The following is a 24,059-nucleotide window of genomic DNA, read 5'->3' on the forward strand; positions in this document are numbered from 1 at the left end:
GCTGCATGTCTTCAAATCTTCTTGCATCTTCTACTTCTTATCTTTACCAATGCCTGATATGCATAGCATTTGAACAAGGCTTTTTGGCCTTCTGTTTTCTGGGATTACCTATGAATTCTATAGCTTAATTAGATTGGGATTTTATTAATTTTAGTGGTTTTATACACATATAACCCAATGAGCCATTAACAGAATCAGATCTTACTAGTTGCTCTCATATTTCCCAAAAGTGTCCAACCACTTTATTCAGGATTTATAGAATGACCTGATCAATCTTTCTGTTTCAAGATATGTGAGAAAAAATAAATTACATTGTAAACATGTTGTTTCTTCATCACTGTGCTTTACTTATTTTCATTTATTGTTATTCCCAATATCGGGAATCAATATTAGGAATACATATAAAAGTTTGTCTTCCATTCTCCTCAAAATAAGCTGGTGAGTTTTAAGATCACACCAACAACATTATAGATAAGTGCGAATTTAAACCTAGGTTCCAATAATAGCAATAACAATAGCACTTATACTTATATACCGCTTCGCAGTGCTTTACAGCCCTCTCTAAGCAGTTTGCAGAGTCAGCATATTGGCCCAACAATCTGGGTCCTCATTTTACCGACCTCAGAGGGATGGAAGGCTGAGTCAACTTTGAGCCTGGTGAGATTCAAACTGCCAAATTGCAGCCAGCCAGCAGGCAGCAAAAGTAGCCCACAGTAATGCATTATAACCACTAGGCCACTAATTCAATTCAGTTATTCTTTGTAGGAGAGCTATAACGAAAGAGGGAGGACAATTTCAAAGAAGTAACATTCTCATTTAAATTATCAGAAGGAGGAGACAACATTGCCTCAGCCTCAAATCCATCCTCTTCTGAGTGCAATGTGGAATAAATGCAGCAGAACTTAGGATAATGTAGCCTGGAACAAGGAACAGTTCAGTTCATGTATTACTGAATTTAATCAATTCTGGTTTTTTGCAGGGATTAATAAGGTAAAGATTTCCAGCTATGAAACCAACAATTTCTGAAAAAGTTTTTCACCTCAGGAAAGATCCTATCTCCAAAAAGTTAAGTTATAATTGTTTTGTCTTTTACAAATAGCATTAAGCTCACAGGTCTCTGACTAATTCCCCAAATTTTAATATGTTTATAAAGATTGTCAGTCATCCAGGTCATGGTTGTTCGAAAGGTGCTTTTTCAAGAGGCAACTGGACTTTGTTTTTTGAGACCACTTGAAGGTTTATCTGTTTACAACCAAGTCCTTTTGGCAATTCCAAGAATATTCCACAGCCATTTGCACTATTCAGGTGACTCTCAGGGCACAGATAAATCTCCAAGTGGCCTCAACAATTCTCAGAAAGAGCGCTAATAACCAGATGATTGCAAGGAACATAAATCTTTCTATCCTCCAGCATTCAGTCATAACTGAAGAAGTTTCTTGGATGAGAAGCAAAACGTCTTCAAGAAAAAACATCCAGTTGTCTTTTGAAAAAGCACTTTGAGCCAAACTTCAATAGCTTTCCTGATAGGTTAATACTACCCAGCCAAACTATTGTCCACAATGGCTGAGAATTTCAGATTTTTATCCCAACGTGTCTGGAGAGCATTAAGTTGGGGAAAACAGATGTATAAGAAACTGCAAGTGTCCCATGGGATGGTGTGTTTTCTTCTGTCCTTCCTCTTTTTTTTTCTCACAAATTTCCCCCTTCTTCTCCCTTTCAGCATGTTGAGAAACATTTCTATTGAAAGAGTAATACTTACTGAAACTTGAATGTCAAAGTCAATCACGGGTGGATTACATTTGCTGTAATGCCAATGAATACTTGGGAGTGGGGAGAGTTGCATAAGACAAAGACTTCTTCAGATCTCTTAATGGTGGTGAAGCACTTAGGAAACAATATATCTATAAATAGCCTTGCTAGTATGAGACTTCTGCCATAACATACTAGTCAGTCACTATTGATTATAGCAGCACATTAAAAAAAGAATTAGGATCTTCATTATTCTGATTGGCCTTCTCCTACACACCACAGAATTTACCACTTTAAAAACAGGAAATGCATGCTCTTCATCTAAAAATGAAATTGGCATCCTATACTCCCCTTTCAGAAATTGGCAGTGTATTTCTAGGGTAGGAGTTGAGCACTCTTTTTAAAGGAGAATTACACAGTTTTCCCCAACCAGATGTTCTCCAGATGAGTGGCTCTCCAGAGCTGGACAATACGTTTAATTCAGGCTTTGGTTTGAGGAAGTATTAAGCTTCTTTTAAAGATAACTTTGAACTTTTTCACAGAGTGGTGTGAGCAACAGAATGAAGAAATTGCATCATTCATCATATATGAGGTCACAGGTTTTCTCCACTGAAACTGAAACAATCACACTTTGATTAGCTCCTGTAACTGTGATGAGAGAAAAGGACAAGATTTTAGTGATAGAAAATAAACACCACTTCAGTGAAAGATGAAAAACCATGATGCCCTTGTACAGTAAAACACCACTTAAAGGGAACTGGTTGAATTATTGTATCTTCTTTTCAGGAATCCTTGAAACTATAGTTTGGAAAAGAAAGATATGGAATGTCTCTTGCCATCTCATAAATTCTCAGGGTTCTTTTATAGAAGCCACAACAATCAGAATAGTATTAAAGCAGGAAAAGTATTACATAATGTACAGAAATAGGGCTCTACTGAATATTTCTAACTTCTCTGGAAACAAGAGCAAGAATCATATGAAATTCTCTTTTATGAAGCAATTCTGCTTCCATTATCAGGTTCCTGAAATAGGGAAAATATATATTTCCCAGAGTCACAACTGTTATACCTATGATAACCAGGATTTAGATTTTGCCAAAACGGGAACATCATGACTTTTATTCAAAGAATTTACTGGGTTCTTATTTATGCAAGAGGATACTCACATTTTAGTTTCTAAGTACACATTTTGGTTTGGATATTAGAACGCTTACAGGTAATAGCCTTATCACATTTCTGTAAATGGTATTTGGGGGATATTGGGGTCAGATTTACTGAAGTTTAATTTTATTGGACTGAAATTCTGAAACTCCCCTCAGACAGTATGGCAGTGAGCCAAAGTAGAAGTATGAAAGAAAATCCCAGACTTTTAGCTACGTTTAACTGATTTGATATAAATGGGTATGTTTTCTTTCTCTGTCACTTGCTACCAATGGAAATAGATCAATATTTCTTTTGATAATGCTAGGTAATCTGTCTCTATTCAGATACTTTGGATTGCCATTTCTACACTCTGAACCACTAGCCATCTTGCTTGGGACCTATGGATCACTTCCCAGTGCATACAGGAAAGTATTAAAGACGTGATTGTTTTCCTAGGCTTTGGGACAGGGGATGTGTGTGTGTGTGTTTGTGTGTATATTTGCTTTAAGTCGCTTGTGGTCTTTTGGTTTTTGTGTTTTTTTGTTAATTGTTAACTGTCCAGAATTGTCATTAGGCAGCCTCTAAATTGTACAAATAAAGTAAAACCAAAGCCAAGAAACACAGCCTGAAACAAGAAATGATCAGAATATAAAATGAACAACTGCCTTACCATCAGCCAGTAAATCAGTGAAGTATAAACCAATGAATTTAGGCAGGAGTGTCTTGAGAAAAGTTTAAACACTATTTAACAGTAACAGGGAACACAAGTTCCTTGTCACTACAGCATTGTAAAGCCAAAAGCAATATCTCCTGTCTCCACAATTACTGAAAGCAAGTCCAGCCTTCTTCAGGCCAGCCCTGGCTTCCCAGTGGTGTCAATTTCAGGCTGTAGAAAGGCACATTCAACTTTAGCAATCTATAAGCACCTGTAGCTGCTAAGAAATCCTTACCAGTTTGAAGAGGACCACATTTCTCTGCTAAGACAGTATTTTTACAACATATTTACTAAGAGGTTAAACAGCACTGAATAGAATTAGACTTATGGCTTGATAAATCATGCATAATAATTGCACTACTAGTTTTCCTGATATAAATATTGCATAGAAGTCCTGCATTATGGGTGCAGAAGTATATCAAAAGCGAAGTCTATCAAGGATGATAAATTAAGGGCATGAATGATGAAGAATATTCAGGACCCTACAGTACTTCAAAAGGGGGAAAAAGAACTGCAGATACTCAAACAATGAAAATATAATTAACTTTAAAATTTGGACTATACTATAACAAAACGGAAACTCACTAGAACTTATTTTAAAGTAGATTTTTAAGGGTTTAAAGTGTATTATTATTGTTGTTGTTGTTGTTATATCTTAAAAACCCACTTTAAACCCTTAAAAACCCACTTTAAAAACAGTCTATTAAGTGAATAGCAAGCAAAAAGAGAACATGGTGTATGCAGGAAAATATGTTGTATGATATTAAGAAAAAAAGGAAAAATTATTTGGAATGGCACTGCCAAGAAAAAAAATTCAAGTCAAGGGCAATTAACTATAAAAGCATAAAAACAAAGATGCGAAAATGAGAAGAATTTTCAGCTGCAACCTTACTTCCGAAAAAGCCTGCTATGTGTCTTGGAAATCTGGAAAGAAATTAGAATGTGGAATGTGGCTGTTAAATGAAGCAGTTAGGTTTGGGTACTGTACTTCCACCATACACCCAGACTTACTCTGGATACCCAAGCCATTAGGAGACGCATGTAAGGAGAATAGACTTGAAATTGTCTCCTTGTCAATTATTTTTGTATTTGGCTCTTTTATTTCATTCATTCATTCATTCATTCATTCATTCAAACAATCAATCTGTATAACTGCTAATGTCACATTTGTGACTTTGAATTGGTCATACGATTAAATCCAACCAATAAATAAAATAAAAAATCAGTAAAAACACCACAGGCCCCTTTGCTCCCCCACTAAACTCTTCAAAAGTAACTACTTGGAGGATTGCAGGTTTGTGTACTTTTTCATTAAGTTTTGCTTCAGCTTAATAGCCGTATTATTCTTTTCATGACCTGCTGTTCTTTCATATATTTTGTGACACATCTTGCATACTAGCCATTCCCTGACAACAGGATTGGGAGAAAATAAGGAGAGGCCATTTCTTTTGATCCAATGTGTCTAGACACCAGGGTTGCATAGAAAACATTAGAATATAAAACAAGCAACATTTTAACAATGGAATAAACTGCCATGGAAAGTGACCAGTTTTCTTCACGAGGAGTTTTTTAAGCAAACTCAGGATGCTGAATAAAAACCTCCCATGCCACACGATTTTCACTTCCCAATTATCAGAAACAGTTTCAAACCAACTTGCAGTTGTTCTCACATTGCTGACCTTGAGAAGTCAGAAAACAGCAAAGAAAACCATTCCTTCACAAGCTCTGCCCACTGATGCTGTGGGTCCTGCTGCCAAAAACAATCAGTCAAGTCCACTCCACAGAAAAGAGAAATGAAAACAACCACTACTAACCACCATTCATGTCCTTACTTTATGTTGGGTACATTTGTTTGGTCATGTGAAAAGTATCTTGTCAGAATTGCTGCAAAATTGGCCAGCCACCATCCCAAGAAGAGGATCCAGGACCTGCAAAGGAATGTGAGAAGCAGTTTCTTCCCAGACGAATTGGGCAGCCATGGGTTTCGTTTCGTAGAGTTACAGCATTTAAAAGTGTCTTCAAAGAAAATACTAGCTTTGTTGTAATTTCAACCCCATTGTGGTGCAGCTGGAAATATATGGAAGTTGATAATCACTGCAGAGAATCATACATTGAAGCACTGGAAGATATGCCTTCCAAACCTTATACGCTGCATAACATATTCAAACCTAAAAACAATCCTAAAGCTATATCCCAAAATGCACTAATCAGGTTTTCACAAAAATTGAGGTGTTTGTCACCAAAGAAAATGGAAGAAAGAAAAACAGACAAGGAATCAGAGTGCTGGGAAGCAGAAGCTGTCCCGGTCTTTGACTACAGATTGTCATGCCTATAATTTTTTGGTTTCGAGCCATCTTCCTCATTCCCTATGATGACCAACAAATTCTCTATTATTATAAGGGCCATATACTGTATCTACATGATTAAACATGAACCAAAGTTAAAATATTTCATAGTCTAGCAATTCCAGCATACAAGTTTTCCTATTCCATGCTTAGTATGGAATGCATAGTGGAAACAGGCAGAAGATATCCTGCTCAGTTGAAAATTACTCTCATAAAGCTGCAGTCCAGGGCTTTTAAACATCAACAATAATTCTTGATGGTTGGAGAACTCCAAGGTAACACTAGATGTAGCACAGGCTGCTCTAAGAATGTGTGTAGTCATGCAACATGATGGCTAAAATGATGATAGTGGAGTGTCTTGAAATCTTCTCATTCTTTCAGATTTCTCAGAAGGGAGCCTTATCTTGGCAAAGGACCAAGGAGGGCTTCATGTCTGGGAATCAACCCAAAGTTTAAGGCGCAGTGTAACAAGGGACAGATTTTCTCGTGGTTCCTCAACACTTCACTCAGATGTTTCACTTCATCTGTCAGCTTTCCAATCTCCCGTTTTAGAGAAGTATTCTCTTGTTCAAGGCACTCATATTCCTGAAATAATTGATAAAAATAAGAAGATCATGCATGCAAGCAAAAATTCATGATTATTTGTTGTTTTTGTTACATTATTCTTCATGAAGTGCTTAAATTCTCAAAAAGAAGTTTAAAAATAACCAAAAAGACAATTAAAAATGATACAATTATCTGAAAAATATACTTACTTTGAAAGTACATAACTGCTAATTTATTTTCTTCCCAGTCTGGCTTTTAGTGTATTTAAATTTTACCTACCTAAGGTATAGTTCAGTGGTGATGAACCTATGGCAGTGTGCCAGAGGCGGCACTCAGAGCCCTCTCTGTGGTGCGTGCCGTGCCCTGGAGATGGCAAGGGACTGGCCCCTGCCGCCCTGGCCCCGCCCACCCAGTATGCCATGACCACCGTGGCCACACCCACCTGGCACCCAGTGATAAATAAGTGGGTTTTGCATTGCAGTTTGGGCACTGGGTCTCTAAAAGGTTCGCCATCACTGGTATAGTTTATCTATATTGTTCTATTTAAAATATTTCTATAGCAAATTACCAGTAAACCAATACCTAAATGGCAGTGTAGAGCCAAATCAAATAGAATAAATCATATAGTGGATATTTTTTTTCCAAAACAACCATTACTCTTAACATAATTTGTTTAATAAATATTAATAAAATCAACAGAAGTCCAATATCAGAAGACCTTAGCCAAGACAAACATCTTATATCTGTGGAACCACGTGGTTGGACAATCCAAAGGGAAGGAGCCTAGTTGGGAAAGTTCTTTATTGGTCAGTATCTAAAGAATGAGCTACCATAAAGGAAATCTCCAGTCATGAGAGATTTAACATCCAACAACGGGGAAAGCTTTGGCTGTTCTTTTCAAATGCACTTATATTTTATCATTTTATCAGTGTAAACAAGGGGTGCAAAATATGAGATTTCTGATCACATGTTGCTTGTTGTAAAAGTTGCCATCCCATTGCAATGTTTAATTCAACAATAATGGAGATCACAAAATATATGGATACCAATTTTACAGATAATTAAATTAACTTGGTTTTAATTACATTTGAACCTAAATTACATTAAATCAGCTCAAGTTTTGCTTTTGCTTTGTTCTCTATATTTGGAGAGGGCTCTTGGCCATTGGTTTAAAATTTTTATTTATTTGTTTCTGAAATTTAAATGCCATCCAGTTCACGAAGAACCAAAACACGAAGAACTAAAAACCATATAGAAATACAATACATCAATAAAAGAGCCAGATAAAAACAAGACTAAAATAAGTTAAAAGTTAAAAGGGGAGGGGAGGGTTGTTAAGCTGTCAATCACTCCTTGGATTTAGTGCTGTTTCATGAGCCTGATGTGAGTTGAGTGAGCCAGGTCTTCAGACTCTTTGAAAGGCCAGGAGAGTGGGGCACCTCTTCCTGAATCCCACCAGTCAGTCTTTAACTGACAGGGTCCAGAACATACCTTCTCTATCTGAGCAGGTGAGACAAACTAATGTGATGGGGGTGAGACAGTTCCTCAGGTAATGTGGGCCCATGAAAAAAATTGTTTGTTTCCTGATGTAAACCACCAAGGGCAATTTTTAGAATTGAAAACAGGCATTAAATATGATAATAAATAAAATCTCCATAATTAGGGGCATTATGCTGTAGCTTTAAATGCCATAACCGTAGGGCAAATGGTGAAGAAAACTGGCTGTAGGTTTTAGCTTGGAGTGACCTTTTCTGATTTCTGTCTGTGGGAACATAGCACTTGAATCAGCAGCACACAGGTGGTCACAGCTCAAACAGCAAAACTCAGGAATGCGAGATTTTCTAAAAAATATTGAGTGGCTATTTGACTTTCTCAGTCCAAAATATTTGTAAATTCAGTCATGAAGGAGGCTCTAAGAAGGCTATTAATACCTAATTCCAAAATGCAGCACAAAAGAAAAGAAAAGAAGAACATAGATTTCTTTTTTTCCGTTTAAAAGAAAGCATGCACTAAATTACCTGTAGAGATATATAGTTAAATGACAGTAATTTAAGGAGACAAGGGAAAGATTATGGTCCAACATCCTCAGTGAAAGGACTATTTCTGTAAAAAATATCTCTTGGCCATCAAATGTGGGCTTACTTCAATGCTTGGCCAGAGGGGGGGGGTATAGACCAAAAAAGTAGAAGGTAAATCTACTGGTTGAACATTGAACACTGGAAGTTTTGGATAAGCAAGGATTCCTGATTCCCAGTTCTTTAAGAATAGCAGAACTAAATGTATCCCTCCTAAATTATTTTGATAGAATGAAATAAACATGAAAATGAAACAAACTCAGAATGGATATACTGTATATGTTTCCAAGATGATAGTTCCTAGTGCAATCCAAGGTATCTTGCGGTTATTCTACCTTGTCCTAACTTATTTTCCTGATAAGCAAAAAGATTGATGAACTTGAAGGAAAAGATAGAATTCCAAATCACAGCTATGCATTCATGCACCTAGCTAAACCATTATCTACTTAAGCAGGGTTTATAGCAAGGAAGTGGAACTTGCCAAGCCAAGGGCTGCAGATATCTTTGAGAGACACTTAGGGGACCATCTTTAAGAAGTACATGGGGCTGGGTTTAAAAAATGATCAGAACTGCTAAACTTTAAAAATTCCAAACATGCACATATGAACATGCACATACAAATGCATATTCTTAGAGATTGGGGGTACTGAGGAAGTAGGACAGCAGAGTCACAAAGTAAGGGGACAGAAATATAGCTTTGAGCTTTTGGAATGGTGGCAGGGGTCTGTAAGAAAGCCAATCAGACATTATGGGCCACAGGTTGGCAACCTGTGATTCCTGAGCTGCATGTGGCTCTTTGAGCCTTCTCCTGCGACTCCCAGCCTCCTCTGCCATTTGCAGAGAGAGGGACAGAGACCCAGAGAGGCACTTGCGCTTCCCTTCTCTCTCTCTCTCTCTCTCTCTCTCTCTCTCTCTCTCTCTCTCTCTCTGTAAAAAAAAAGAGAGTGGCCTCACTGGACAAGCTGACATGCTTATTGGGCGGGGCTCCTGCCTTGGCTGCATCTCTGCAGGAAGCAAGAAGGGCAGGAGAGAGCCAACCTGTTGGAGAACAGCTTGAAGCCAGCTTGCCAGGTGAGCAGAAGATCGGAGAGAGGGGGGAGAAAGAGAGAGAGAGGGAGAGAAGAGAGAGGGAGAGAAAGAGAGAGAGGGGGGAGAGGAGAGAGAGAGAGAGAGAAAGAGAGGGAGAGGAAAGAGGGGGAGAGGAAAGAGAAAGAGAGAGAGAGGGAAAGGAGAGAGAAAGAGAGAGGGGGAGAGGAAAGAGGGGGGAGAGAGGAAAGAGAGAGGGAGAGAAAGAGAGAGGGAGAGAGAAAAAAGAGGGGGAGAGAGAGGGAGAGAGAGAAAGAAAGAGGGAGAGAGGAAAGAGAGACAGAGGTAGAGAGGAAAGAGAGAGACAGACAAAGAGAGAGAGATGGAGAAAGAGAGAGGGAGAGAGGAAAGAGAGAGAGGGAGAGAGAAAGAGAGAGGGAGAGAGAAAGAGAAAGAGAGGGGGGAGAGGAAAGAGAGAGGGGGAAGAGAGAAAAAGAGAGAGAGAAAGAGGGGGAGAGAAAGGGAGAGAGAGAAAAAGAGAAGAGAGGGAGAGAAAGAGAGAGAGAAAAAAAAGAGAGGGAGAAAGAGAGAGAAAGAGAGGGAGGAGATGAAAGAGATAGAGAGGGAGAGAAAGAGAAAGAGAGAGAAAAAAGAGAGGGAGAAAGAGAGAGAAAGAGAGGGAGGAGAGGAAAGAGATAGAGAGGGAGAGACAGAAGAAAGAAAGAGAGAGAAAGAGAGGAAAGAGAGAGAGAAAGAGAGAGGGGGAGAGGAAAGAGAGAGAGAGGAAAGAGAGAGGAAGAGAAAGAGAGAGAGAAAGAGAGGGGGAGAGGAAAGAGAGAGAGGGAGAGGAAAGAGGGAGAGAGAGAAAGAGAGAGGGAGAGAGAAAGAGAGAGGGAGAGAAAGAAAGAGAGAGAGAGAGAAAGAGGGGGAGAGGAAAGAAAGAGGGGAAGAGAGAGAAAAAGAGGGAGAGAGAAAGGGAGAGAGAGAAAGAGAAAAAGAGAAAGAGAGAGAGAAAAAGAGAGGGAGAGAAAGAGAGAGAAAAAAGAGAGGGGGGAGAGAGAAAGAGAGAGAGAGAAAGAGAGGGAGGAGAGGAAAGAGATAGAGAGAGGAAGAGACAGAAGAAAGAGAGAGAGAGAAAGAGAGGAAAGAGAGAAAGAGAGAGGGAGAGGAAAGAGAGAGAAAGAGAGAGAGGAAAGAGAGAGAGAGAAAGAGAGAGAGAACTCATGCACAGCAGCCTCTATTTCTTTTTAATTAATTCTTCAATCAAGCTCCCCTTCCCCTCGCGCGGGCATGTGCGCGCAAATTTTGCGGCTCCCAGTGTTTTCTTTTCTCTGGGAAACAGGTCCAAGTGGCTCTTTGACTGTTTAAGGTTGCAGACCCCTGTTATAGGCCATGCCTGGTCATCCCGGTCTGCAGTTGTAAACCTACAGTTTTCTGACTAATCCATTGGTGCCTGAATTTGCTCAATCTCCTCATCCCTAAAGAGTGGATTACAAATCACAATGAAAGGATCTGTGTGCCAGGATAAATCAAAGGGACTCTTCTTTAGAAACCCTAAAAAAGGACCAGATGATCCAATGACCAAAGCACCCTCAGAGCTCCTCGAATGAGCTCAGTTCTTTTGCATGGGAAGGAAGGGTCTTTGGCACTAGACTTCCAAAAAAAAAAAGAGAGAGAGAGAGAGAGAAGTTACTTTTACAAACATCAAATTTCCCCGTGCCTGTCTGATCTCAATTTCAACCAAAGCATGAATGAGAAGTTATTTTTGAGTTCCAGTAAAAGAAAGGAAACCAAGAGGGACTCAGAAAAAAAATTGCTTTACAAGGCAAATGTACATCAAATGGCTAGTTTCCCCCTTGATTTGAATGTGGCTAAAATAGAAATGCATCAATGTCCTTAACCAAAAAAGAATACAAACAAAAGCCATCGCTGCTGAGCCACCATGACCAATATATTCATTAACTGCCTTACTGCACACATGAAGTCCAAGAATGGATGAATAATGTGCTCTTTTCCATAGAAAGGACATGTTGGACTCTGGTCCTCTACCCTTATTCATCATTTACTCAGGTATATTCATAATTGCTCATATGAAAGCTTTGAAGCATCGATAATCTCAGTCTTGGCTAATACACTTGCTATTCTACACTTAAACTCTGTTCTTTAGAAATCAGTTTATAAGCATCAATTGTTCAATTGGAAAGGAGAACATGGAAAAAAAATGTTGCAATGATTAAACATGCAAGAAAGGGTAAAAAGACTCTTTTTTAACAAATCACAATAATATTATAAATTGCTTCTCCTGCCCAGTTGTCTATCAGTTAGAACAAGACTGTTTGGAAGAGATTTCTAGGCATAATAGGATATTAGAATAATATCTAATAATAATAACAACAACAACAACAACTGCCTATCCCAGATCCTGGATAAGGACTTGATAGGTAGACAAAATGCCAAATACAGTCTGAACATCTGGCTGACTGTGCAATAATCCAATAATAATAATAATAATAATAATAATAATAATAATAATAATAATAATAATAATAATAATATCCTCCTGATTCTGTTCGCAAGCTATCCGAAAAATGCCAGGCTGGTCTGGAGCAAAACACTAAACTGTATGAAGGAGAGGATAAAAAGGCACCCAGCCAGGGACATTCCATATCCATAAGCCCTGAATTGACAACTGACTTCAACACACTGATGGCAAGGTAGGGGCTCACCCACACATCTTCCTTGCTGGACTGCCAAAATGGCCTGCTAATTGTTTGCTGAAGAAAATGTGTATTAGATCAGAGTTCCTTTAACTCTCTTCAGCCAGACTTACTCTTCTGAGATTCGAACCTGGGCTATCTGCATGTTAGGCAGTTGTTATATATACACACACACATACATACACATACACATGTATGAATGTATGTATATGTATATGTATGTATGTATGTATGTATGTATATGTATATGCATATTTGTGTGTATGTGTGTGTGTATATATATGTGTGTGTGTATGTATGTATGTATGTATGTGTATGTGTGTGTGTGTGTGTGTGTGTGTGTGTGTGTGTGTGTGTGTGTGTGTATATATATGTTTCCCCTGTCCAATCATGTCTGACTCTTGTGGGTGGTTCTCATCTCCATTTCTTAGTTGAGAAAAAGGGAAAGTAAAGAGAGAAAATAACTCAACCCTGATTCATAGCATGATAAATCTGTCACTTCCCAAAATTGACAATGCAGGTAAATCCAGACAAATCTGTACTTTTTCATGAGCTATACCCTGTGAAATTCAGTGCCTTGGGCATTTGTGATAGTCAATAGCTGAAGCATCATCAAAAAAGTGTTAATGGGGGAACAACATCTAAGTATGGATGCTTTGTGGTTAGAAACAGCGTATTGCCATTTACAGCATGTTATATGCAACCTGTGGGAGATGGTGACTTCCTTTGTAGTCTTTGCCTAAGCATCCATCTAGCTTAGCCTTTCCCAGACTTGGGTAACCAGATTTTGGTGTAGGCCCTGAGACTCAATCCATCTAGAGCAGCGGTTCTCATTTGGGGTCGATCGACCATTTCACGGGGGTCGACAATCAAGGCTGTCCGCCATTTTTTTTTCCTTTTCCGGCGGGTGCCTTATCTCTCTTGGGCTGGGCCAGCTGGTGGCTCAGCCGGTGGTCGGCCTGCTCTGTCTCTGCTGCTTGCCAGCTATGCCTCGGCCGGCGCAGGGGGCGGCACCACGCATACGTGGCGCTCCTGGGCAGGGAAAGTCCTCAACTTATGACAGGTTGGGTAGTCCTCAACTTACGACTGGTTTAGTCCTCAACTTATGACCAGTTTAGTCCTCGACTTATGACTGGTTGGGGGGGTCGCAGCATTAAAAATGTTGAGAACCACTGATCTAGAGAATGCTGACTTGGAAATATTGCCTTTAAAGCTAAAATATTATCACACAAACTTAGATATCTACGAAAATAAGGTTTTGTCCATAAAAGCTTATTAAACCAAGAGGATCTGCATGAAGGTTAAAAAAAAATCTAGATGCCAACTGAAGCCTCATATCATTTTTTATGTGTCTTGCATAAATAACACACATAAAAGAGGTGGAGCTTTGAACACACATACTCCTCCTCCCACTGTGGATGCCCCTAATTAAGGAACTAATACTCTGTTAATTCTTAAGGTGACCCATGACTTGTTTTGCATTTGATAATGATACTAATTGTAGATCTTGAAAAAGGCCAACGCATCAGTCACCTCATGGAGTTTATCTGCTTTCTGAGTTTGTTTCTTTCGGCTTCTCTGGGCAGCGACTCTGTTTTTCTCTCTCCGTCTTACTCGTCTTTCATCATCATCATGACTCTGGTCAATAAAATCAGAATATGCTTGTTTAGTTAACAACTTCCTTTTCCCCCAAAAAAATCCCTCAGCATCAAGAAAATCAAGGAAGCTATACTTTGACGAACACACGGTTGATAATCTTGTGAGCCTTGATCACATTTTCCAAGAGTGGCTGATATTTATATTTTCCTTACATTGAGTGGTAAAGAAATGTACACATAGTCTCGTTAGTATATTGATGTAAACTAAAGACTGGTTACAAGAACTCTTGTGGCTGTATCTGGTTCACACAGTATTCTGAGTGCAAGATAGCTAACTCTGTTCTCCTGCCCAATGACAGCTTGCAAGAGTTCCTAAGAAGAGGATGTGAGTGAGCCAGAGTTTGCTTTCTTTTTCCTGGGATATTTGAATAGTTATTTTAAAAAATAAAATAGAAGGAAGGAAATCAGATCATCAAAGTTTTGGAATGCGTTAATCACACCTGGATCCTAGCTTTCCTCCAAGAAAGATAGCAAACATGCACAAAGTCTTTTATTTTATCCTCTTGTGAGGTCAGGTAAGGCTGGGCTAAGTTAGTAGTGCTGCAATAACATAGCAGACATAATCAATTCAGTTAAAGACCCAATGGCTTGCATTTGCCCAATTTATTAATGTTATGCAGCTTAGCTTTGTGAAGTGAGTTTTTTTATTTAGGAAAAAGCTAATTCAATTGAGATTAACAGTGTTATGTGAATGAAACCAATGCCGGTCTAAATTGTGTTGATTTTTTGGCAACTGCAGCACATTGCTGGCTCATATTTAAATGATTGTCCACTAGAACTCCGAGATCCCTCTCTTGGAGTTAGGAAGAAAGTTAGGAAGGGCATTTTGCTATCTAATTTCTAAAATGTGATCCCAGGAACTTTTGGAGCAACAAATGTTACAGAAAACTGGGCTCAGAAAGAGTTTGACACAATTAAATCTAAAATCATGAATCAAACACAAAATGTTTGGATCATATTTGGGATAGTAGGTCAAACAAAGTGCCATACATATGTAGTGGGGTTTCTGCTCTACTAAGATGGTAAATGTTTTGCGTATCCAAAGGGAAATCCTCATAAAGTATGTTGAACATTCCCAATGTAACTCATGGTTTTGCCCCATTCATACATTCTTTTATCTTTCCCTGTTTCTCTTTTCCTTTAAAAAAGCTTTTTTAGTATGAAAAAGAGTAAAGCCATAAAGTGATGTCTAGCACATTTCAGTAAAACAAGATCAGTTCAAGAGAGCATACCACTAGTTAGAACAGGAGTGTCAAACTGTCGGCCCACGGGTCGGATGCATTGTAGCGAAACCGTGCCCACCCCATTGCCAGCAATGGCAAAAAAAGTTGCAATACGTTGCGACGTTGTGAATTTGACACCCCTGAGTTAGAAGAATCATTTTAATGTACCCTTGCTTAATAAAATTTTATATTTGTGATCAGTGAGATGGATGGATGGATAGATAAGCAAATTCTATATGATACAGTGGTATTTAAAATATAGTGAACTGCATGCAATCCTGGTTTCGGAAGCAGGAATGTGTGTTTAGAATGTAGTTTGATAAAACTGAAGTTTGAATTAGCTATTGCTAAACTGCTATATCCGATACATCAATGTTCTTGTTTTTATACTTTTGTTTTGAAGCCTGAGAAATTCTACACAATTCACCTGTTGCCAGTTTAGATGTCTGATTTTAGTCCAACAAAATATCATCTTGCCTATATCATATCTGTGCCCTGTAAAAGCAATGCTACCATTTTAATGTATATTTAAACTGAATGTATATTTAAACTGATTGTGGAATCCAATTCAAAATACCTGGATTTGAGGAACAGACTTGACAAGCATAGGCAGGTACATTTTGAGTAGGTAAAATGAGGACTCAGATTGTTGGGGGCAATGTAAATATATATATATATATATATATATATATATATATATATATATATATATATATATATATACACATACATACATACCTACATATATATATATATATATTTGTTTTCTGAGGTTTTCGCGGATGTTTGTATGTAGGTCTTTGGTTGTTCGGGTTTTCTCCCGCGTAAAATTGGAAGTGTCTTGGCGACGTTTCGACGAAGTCCCATTCGTCATCTTCAGGCTGGTGTTTTCAGCTTCGTGCTTTGAAAACACCAGCCTGAAGATGACGAATGGGACTTTGTCGAAACGTCGCCAAGACACTTCCAATTTTACGCGGGAGAAAACCCGAACAACCAAAGACCTACATACAAACACCCGCGAAAACCTCAGAAAAAACACACACACATATATAAATGTAAATATATATACATTGCTTACTGGTGTACACCGCTTAGAGAGTGCTTGCACTTAAAGCGGTATATAAGTCTCATAAATAAATAAAATAAATAAATAAATATAGAAGTAGTATATGAGCTAATATCCACCTCAAGTGCAATAAGACATCTCAAGTATCAATAAGCCTCCTTGTTATATAGGTGTGTGATCTTCAGTGGCATGATGGCCACCAGAGAGGCTGATAACCGCTTCCTTGCCAGGGTGCTCAGAAATGCCCAAGACCCCAAAGCAAGAAGATATTATAATTGATGCTGGAGGTATCACCCGCAAGAGCCGTTGCCTTCCCAAGTATGATAGATACAAATAGTTGCCAGGTAATAAGTCTTGTAATTTACCAAATATTTAATATATTCAATTGATTAAAAACAGTTTAAAATTTTTCCAAGAGAGCAGTGGCTAAGGGTAGGGGGAAATAAAATTCTTCTATGTAAGTTGGAGTTCTTACTCTTGTCTTAAGTATCTTAAATGGCCTAACCTAACTCAACATATACTCTGAAATGCTGTGCAGTCTCCTTGCCTCCTGATCTTTAGTATTCATGGGGAGACCCTCACCAATATCCTCCTTTTTTATATTAAACAAGTGCAAGAGAGACAGAGAGTTTGGCTAGAACTGAGAAACCATGAGTTCTAATCCTGGCTAAGGTACACAAGGCATGCAAATCAATAGGGACTTTGGGCCAGTCACTCCTATTCCTCTTAGGAAGGAGGCAATGGCAAACCACTTCCAATTTTTTGGGCCAGGAAACTGCTGACTCAAAAGCCCACACAAAAGTTCGAAAATAATAACATGCATTTAAAGAATATCCGCAGTACCATAAAGAATGGGAGAGAAAAATTGGGAAATTCCTTTTGCATAAGAAAACTGTTTGAGAAATTGGATTTCGGCCTGGGATCAGCTTACATGTTACACTCAGATGAGTTTCCATGTCTCCCTGCAGGCACTTCCCAAATCATGAAGACTAGTAGTGAACCATAGCAATGTTACATCCTATATTTTCCTGACCCAATTCAGAGTGGACTGTGGCAATATAGAGAGTAAATAAATAATTATACAAATCCTTAGAGTACTGCCCAGATGGGGATGATGTGCCCTGGAAAGTCTTTCTGTGATAGCATAATCCTGCAGGAAGCTAAGATGGTGTGAGCAAGGCAAAACTGCAAAGCCCCACTTGACTTCATGTACAAATTGCTATGGGACACCGCATAACTGTTATACACAGCTCTGCAGCTATAAATTTAATCTATTATGCTTACATCTAATTGCCTCAATCTATACTGTACAGCTTATTTATCTTTCATGAGCTGAAATGCCACCTTTAGCTTTTTGTTAGAGTAGGTAGGTAGCCTTAAAATCTATTAAGTGCATAAGTCTGGGGTCTTCAAACTTGGCCCTTTTATGATTTGAGGACTTCAGTTCCCAGAATTCCTCAGCCAGTTTGCCTGGTTGAGGAATTCTGGGAGTTGACGTCCACAAGTCATAAAAGAGTCAAGTTTGAAGACCCCTAACATAAGCAATCAAAAGATCTGATAAAGATTATGATCATTTAAACCTAAGCCTGATGAAGGAAAAGGAAGATGGATCTCTGGTCCTGTTAGATCACTTTATTTCATCTTTGACTTCCTTCTACTAACTCAGTGGTTCTCAACCTTTTTAATGACGCGACCCCCAACCGGTCGTAAGTTGAGGACTACTCAACTGGTCGTAAGTCGAGGACTACTCAACTGGTGCAGCACTGTTTGCAGAATGGGACTTTTGGCGGGCTCAGCAGGACAGAGACAGCCTGGACAATTCCTATTGGCTTTTGAAAGCCAATAGAATTAGACTCTATTCAAGAGAGTCTATTCTATCGGCTTTCAAAAGCCAATAGAATAAAAGGGAGTAACACAGCTAAGGAAAAGGGGGGGGAAATGGTGGACTGCATTGTTTGGCGACCCCTGTGAAATGGTCGTTCGACCCCAAATGGGGTCCCGACCCACAGGTTGAGAACCACTGTACTAACTAATCTCTCCAACTTCAACTTGCTCACTACATGCAAGAACAAAGAACACCCGTTTGTTACTGACACTATAGTGTTATAAATGTTATAATTTTTCTAGTTCACCTCCTTCAATATAAACATTTAGTCTTGCAGTTTCAGTATATTCAATATAGTTAACAAGCTTGTTAACAACTTGCTACAAATTAGTGTATGTGCTTGGTTCCACTATTCCACTCTTCCAACTGGCCTCTGAAAGACCCCTTACTGAACTCTGGAGAGTTGAGTTTTTATCAACTTTTAGTTGGAAATGACGAGAACTTGAGTCCAACACACGTACAGTGTGCTGGATTACGTAGACTGATACAGTTAGTACTGAACCAATGGTTCTCAACCTGTGGGTCGGGACCCCATTTGGGGTCGAACGACCATTTCACGGGGGTCGCCAAACAAGGCTGTCTGCCATTTTTCCCCCTTTTCTTTGGCCATGCCCCTGGCACCCGGTGATGTATAAGTGGTTGGGGGGTCACCACAACATGGGGAATTGTATTATGGGGTCACGGCATTAGAAAGGTTGAGAACCACTGTACTAAACTAATTGGACCCATGCTAATAACAGCAGTGATTCAGTGATTCTGAACAGTGATTCTGTTCTTCTGTTCATACAGGACCTGTCTTTTGGGGATGCCACTTGCTGGATGACAGAGCCGGGGAACTGAAGTTTAAGGGTATCAAAACTCTGCTGGTTCAGACAAAAGTTCTCTAGTCTAGAACTCCACAGAGGCCTACCAAAGAACAGGTGAATAAGATCTGGGTATGTAGGTTTGGTTCCCCACTCCATCCTAACTGTGACAAGCAGGTGAAGGCTAGCCCGGACACCCACCACTCGTAAAATCCTGAAGACAAATGTATATACAACAAGATCAATAGCTGTTGATCAAATATTAATTGTTCAAAGACATCTCCTCCCAACTACAGAATGATAAACTTATTTCAAGCAGTGGGAAGTTCCATTCTTTTCTCCCTTCTTCTGACTAGAAGTTCCTACCTCCTCCGTTTCTCGAAATAAGGCAAATTCTTGTAATAAGGAGGGGAAGGGAAGGGAAAGGAAAGGAAGGGAAAAGGAAGGGAAAATGTGGGGCGTGGGGCGCGATCCATAATTTTATGCACCACTTTTATCTCCTTCTGTGGTTTTCGTCTTTCTGCTACCCGAAACTTTAAAAAAATAAAAAAATAAAGCGCCTTTCCTTCCGAAGAAACCAGTCCTTTCGAGGTGCCACCGCTGCCCGCGTGCGAGTGAGCCAGCGAGGTCCGGCGCGTCCACACGACAGCGATGAAAGAATTCCTGCCCGGCCAACGCTTGAAAGACCCGGCTGCAACTTGTGATCTGAAGAGCGCGATTCAAAGGCAATGTCTGAATCGCGGAGGGAAGTTTCTTGGAGGCGCGTCTGTCCAACTTTTCTATCCCCTCCTCCCCGCCCCCCCCCCATCCCAACCCCGCGCCCCATCGGGCTTCGGTTTACCTGCAGAGTTCCCTCGGACGAGGAACTTCGTTGCAAAGGGCTTCCCGCAGCGGGGATCCCCTGAGACATCCTGGCCGAAGAGAGAGAGAAGGTCGGACGGCCGGTCAGGAGGCCAAAAGACCCTTAAAGTCCCGGAGAAAACAGCGTAGCCACAGCAAGCGCCGGGGACGCGCATGGGGGACTCGCTGCACCCGCCGCCGCCTAAGCGGAAAGCCCAAAGAGGGGCATCCCGGAGGCGCGTGCTGCCCTCGGCGCTTCCCCGGCACCTGACCGCCCCCGCCGCCGCCGCCGCGCCTGCTTCCCCAGCTGCTCTTCTCTCCAGCCAGCGCTCGGCGGCCGGGAAAACCAGGAGCCGCTCGCCCTGCCCGGCGCCGCCGATCTGCTCAACTCCAGTTCATGGAAATCACGTGGCGGCCCTTGAAACTTCAGGAGGGAACTGGCTGCGAGACCGGGAGGCGGCCTTCTCCGATAGGGAACTGAAAAGAAAGGGGCTTTTCCCTTCTTCCGTCCCGTTGGCGGGCTGTGGGGTTTCGGGGTGGCTCTAGAGCCGGAATCCGCTCGGCTGACAATCGAAAGCTTTCAGCTGAACGTGGGAGCCCGTTCCTTCTCTCGCCCGTCCTCTGCCCCGTTTAAAAGGGCCGCGCTTGTTAGGGGTGTCTGACTAAAGAGCGGTGCCGTCAGAAAACAGGAGGCGGAAACCGGGAGCAAATTCTGAAAGAGTTGGTAGGAAATCGCCTCCAGCGTTTCCACTGTAAAATAAAGGAGAGCCGCTGTTTCACTTGCGCGTGCAAGGGGCAGCATGGCTGTGTCGTGCGGTCTGAATCGCACCTTTTCACGAAAAGTCCCACTCAAGGCAGCATAGTCTGCATTGAAAAGAATGGCCCGCACAAAATAAACCGCATCATTAAACATTTATCTCAGCTAATAATTTAGCTTAAAACCTTAATTGATCCATTTTTATTGTGAGCTACCTTTATTTCTGTGGAAAGTTAAACTGTAAATTAAACTTCTAAAGTATAAAATGCACTGGGAAGTGGATAAATTTGATTGTTGCTTATCTAATTGGGTGTATCCTTCAGAAGCTCAGGATGAAATCTCTCTCTCTCTCTCTCTCTCTCTCCTTTTCCTCTCAGTCCTCGGCAGGATAAAGTTGAGTTGAGAGAGGGTGATTATTCAGCTGTGGAAACCTCGAGCTTTGATCTCTGCAATTTAGTCTATCATTAACCAATACACTGATTTGCATTTTATTAGATGCACAAGCTTGCAGGTGAAATGTCTAATGGACAAAACATGCTTTGAAAGGCATGAAACATGAAAAGATGACACAAAGGCAAAAAGCGCACATTTTGACTTACTGCTCAACTAACCTTGGAACCTTCCAAGGTTGCAGAGTTATTAGGCTGCTTGTCAATCAGGCTTAAAAGTTGATGGATATTGTAGAAGGAGATGAAGGAATTCAAATTCTATATAGAAAATTGCCTTGTGCAGTAAGGCTATTAGACATTTACTTCTGTAATTTATACTGACATGCAACAACTCTGCTGAATTTCGAACAGAAATTTCTCACAACACTAATTTAAAGGTATCAGAGACTAAACTGAGGAGCTTTTGCATGCCATAGATATACTGTGAAAAATGTAGTTCAAGTTGAGCTCAACTCCTAATTTCATGGGCCATGTCGTTATTTTGACAGAAATATGGAAGTGGTTTGTCACTGCCTCCTTCAAAGAAATTTTGACTTTCCAATCCCATCTTACTGACTCATATGCCCGATTCTATCTAGGCTCTGTCCTTCTCAAACCACACTGAGAAAAAAGAACCACTACCACATTTAGTTAGTATAACTGAATTTTAAAACGTCACAACTGTTTTGTAAAACACAAAAGGCTTTTGCACTAATCTATAACCTTAAACTAGAAAAGCATGAATATAAAAGACAACTGTTTTTTTAAAAGCTAAGCTGCAATGGATTTTGAGAGCAGAAAGGACTATTCTCCATTGTCTTTTGCATATTAGAGATCTATTCATCATAGATTAGCACTGAGATAGACTTTTATATGACATTTGATAATCATCGCTCCATATTCTTAATATCAAGTACCTTGGAGAGAACCTGCATATCTCAAAGTTCAACATCATGGACAAATAAAATTTTACTGGTGAATATTGGCAAGAAGCCATTAAAAACTAAATTCAGTTAATAGGATATTGAAGTTTAATTAGAAACCAAATTCTATATTCTGTTCTATTCACTATTAAATTTCAGTATTTTGTTGTTGTTGTTGAAGCTCTGTATACTATAACTATGAAGGCTATATGCATATAGGGGTTAAGCAACCAGTTTTATTATGTATCCATCTAAAAACCTAAGCTATATTAAGAAAATAACCAGACGCCTTATGATGCAATGCCAGTTTACAGTCAAGTTAAAAATATAAAGTTGAATGTTGTGACATTTCAAGTGAAGAAATATTTTTAAGCCTTAAAAAAGGACAGACTTCTTCTAACTCAGCCAAATAGTGGCATAATTAAACAGAATTTCCTTGTATAAGTCATTTAAAAGTGTACTGATTTATCTTTCCTGAGTTTCCAAGATATCCTCATTACCTATCTGCAGTTGGAATTTATAGTGCTCTCCCAATCAGAGGCAACATTACTCATCTCAAAATGATAGATATCCACACACAAACACACTTCTTTGTTCAAATAGTACTGCCTTGCTTCCTTACTTTCTTCTCCCAGCTTTGAAATCTGTTGTTATACTCTTTACAAAATTTAATATATACTTCAATACTCTTGCTGTTATAAAAACTAAAACAAAGTCATCCATCAATGTACAATTAAATCTTTTACATTTTTCTGAATCTTACAGTCAAACTGCAATGCTTCAGAGTACAGTCATCTGAAAGTATTTACATTAAAAAAAATCCAACACCATAGCTATAAAAAGAACGTCCTCTGAAATACAATACAGTGTATAACCTCATTCTTAGACAATTCAGTGACAATTACTTGCAAGTATGTTTAGGACAGGGCTTTTCAACCAGTGGTACGGGTACCACCTGTGGTACATTGGCACTTGGCAGGTGGTACGCAACCATCCTAGAAAAGTAATGTGGGAGGGAATGAGCTGAACTGGTGGCAGCACCGCACAAGCCTGAGTGAGAGATGGCTGGAGCTGCAGGGCTGTCAGGGCTCAGCGGAAGCACTAGGATCAGCGCCAGGCTCCAGCTGGAGCTCGGCGCTGATCCTGGCACTTCTGCTGAGCCCAGAAGAAGCGCCGATCAGCCGGAATGTTGCAGCCTCTCCAGGGTCTTGTGATTTACATTCAGATGCTTGACAACTGATTCATATTTATGACGGTCACAGTGTCCCAGGGTCATGTGAAGTGACCAAAACCTGCTGCAACCACCCAGCAGACAGGGGGGGGGAATAAAAACCAAACACTCCCCTACCCCACCCCCACTGCCAATCCCCAACAGAAATGCTCACAACAATGAAAACCTTGGATAGGAGGAAGAGCGCGGGCGGGCAGGCAGGTGTATTGCTTGGCTGTGGCTTGGGGGGCACTTTTTTAGTGCCATTGTAACTTCGAACAGTCACTAAGTGAACTGTTATAAGCCGAGGACTACCTGTACTTTATCACTTTTTTCCTCTTTTTTTTTTTGGTCATCAAGTTTTTGACACCTTGCTAGGCGACTGGTGGTACTCGGATGTTGCCATATCCTAAAAGTGGTACAATGGGTGAAAAGGTTGAAAAGCCCTGGTTTAGGACAGCAGAATGATTGATACAAAGAGAACTTGATTTTAGAACTCAAAACTTTTACTTTTAAGGTAGGCTAACTATTGTAACACATAAATCATAAAAAATCATTCCTAGATTTAAACAGCTAAATTTATTTTTTATTTAAAGAAAATAGCATGCTTATTGCTTTATAAATAGAAAATTGCCTTTCAGAATTGTAAGCTAATAGAAGATTCAGATTTTAAAATTAATGCACATAGTAGGGAAGTCCATCAGTTAAGAAATAATGGTGAGTCACAGTTTCATTTTCAAATAATCTGAATATTTAGGAGAATTAACTAATTCTATTAATAGTTTTATTATTGCTGCCTAATTTCAGGATAATTAGCAAAAAATGGAACAGCATTTAAAACAGCAAGAGGTTCTGAATGATACAGTTGAAAAAGACTAAAATCATCTTCATTTTTGTGTACATAGTAATAGAACCAAATCAATTTAGAAATAGAGGTAGGCCCAGGGGGA

General features: G+C 39.8%; 1 protein-coding gene across 1 annotated transcript; it reads right to left on the reverse strand.

The window, feature by feature from the left end:
- Positions 1 to 5,421: 5,421 nt before the first annotated feature.
- Positions 5,422 to 20,424, reverse strand: BATF3 (basic leucine zipper ATF-like transcription factor 3). The gene is made up of 3 exons (XM_039359664.1): positions 19,793 to 20,424; positions 13,850 to 13,954; positions 5,422 to 6,537 (listed from the first exon to the last, which is right to left on the reverse strand). The coding sequence occupies exons 1-3, from the start codon at positions 19,859 to 19,861 to the stop codon at positions 6,352 to 6,354; spliced, it is 360 nt and encodes a 119-aa protein (XP_039215598.1). The 5' UTR covers positions 19,862 to 20,424; the 3' UTR covers positions 5,422 to 6,351.
- Between the last annotated feature and the right edge of the window lie 3,635 nt (positions 20,425 to 24,059).

Source organism: Crotalus tigris, unplaced genomic scaffold (assembly GCF_016545835.1).
Source record: "Crotalus tigris isolate CLP2741 ecotype Arizona unplaced genomic scaffold, ASM1654583v1 scf7180000019097.2288821080:1192077, whole genome shotgun sequence".
Classification (NCBI taxonomy): domain Eukaryota; kingdom Metazoa; phylum Chordata; class Lepidosauria; order Squamata; family Viperidae; genus Crotalus; species Crotalus tigris.

Excerpts from the sequence above, each read along its gene's own strand:
- BATF3 (XM_039359664.1), bottom strand. The coding sequence starts at position 19,861 with ATGTCTCAGGGGATCCCCGCTGCGGGAAGCCCTTTGCAACGAAGTTCC. Across the intron at positions 13,955-19,792 it reads CGTCCGAGGGAACTCTGCAG|AGTCATGATGATGATGAAAG; the intron begins GTAAACCGAAGC and ends TTTATTGACCAG. Across the intron at positions 6,538-13,849 it reads AAGCAGATAAACTCCATGAG|GAATATGAGTGCCTTGAACA; the intron begins GTGACTGATGCG and ends CAATTATTTCAG.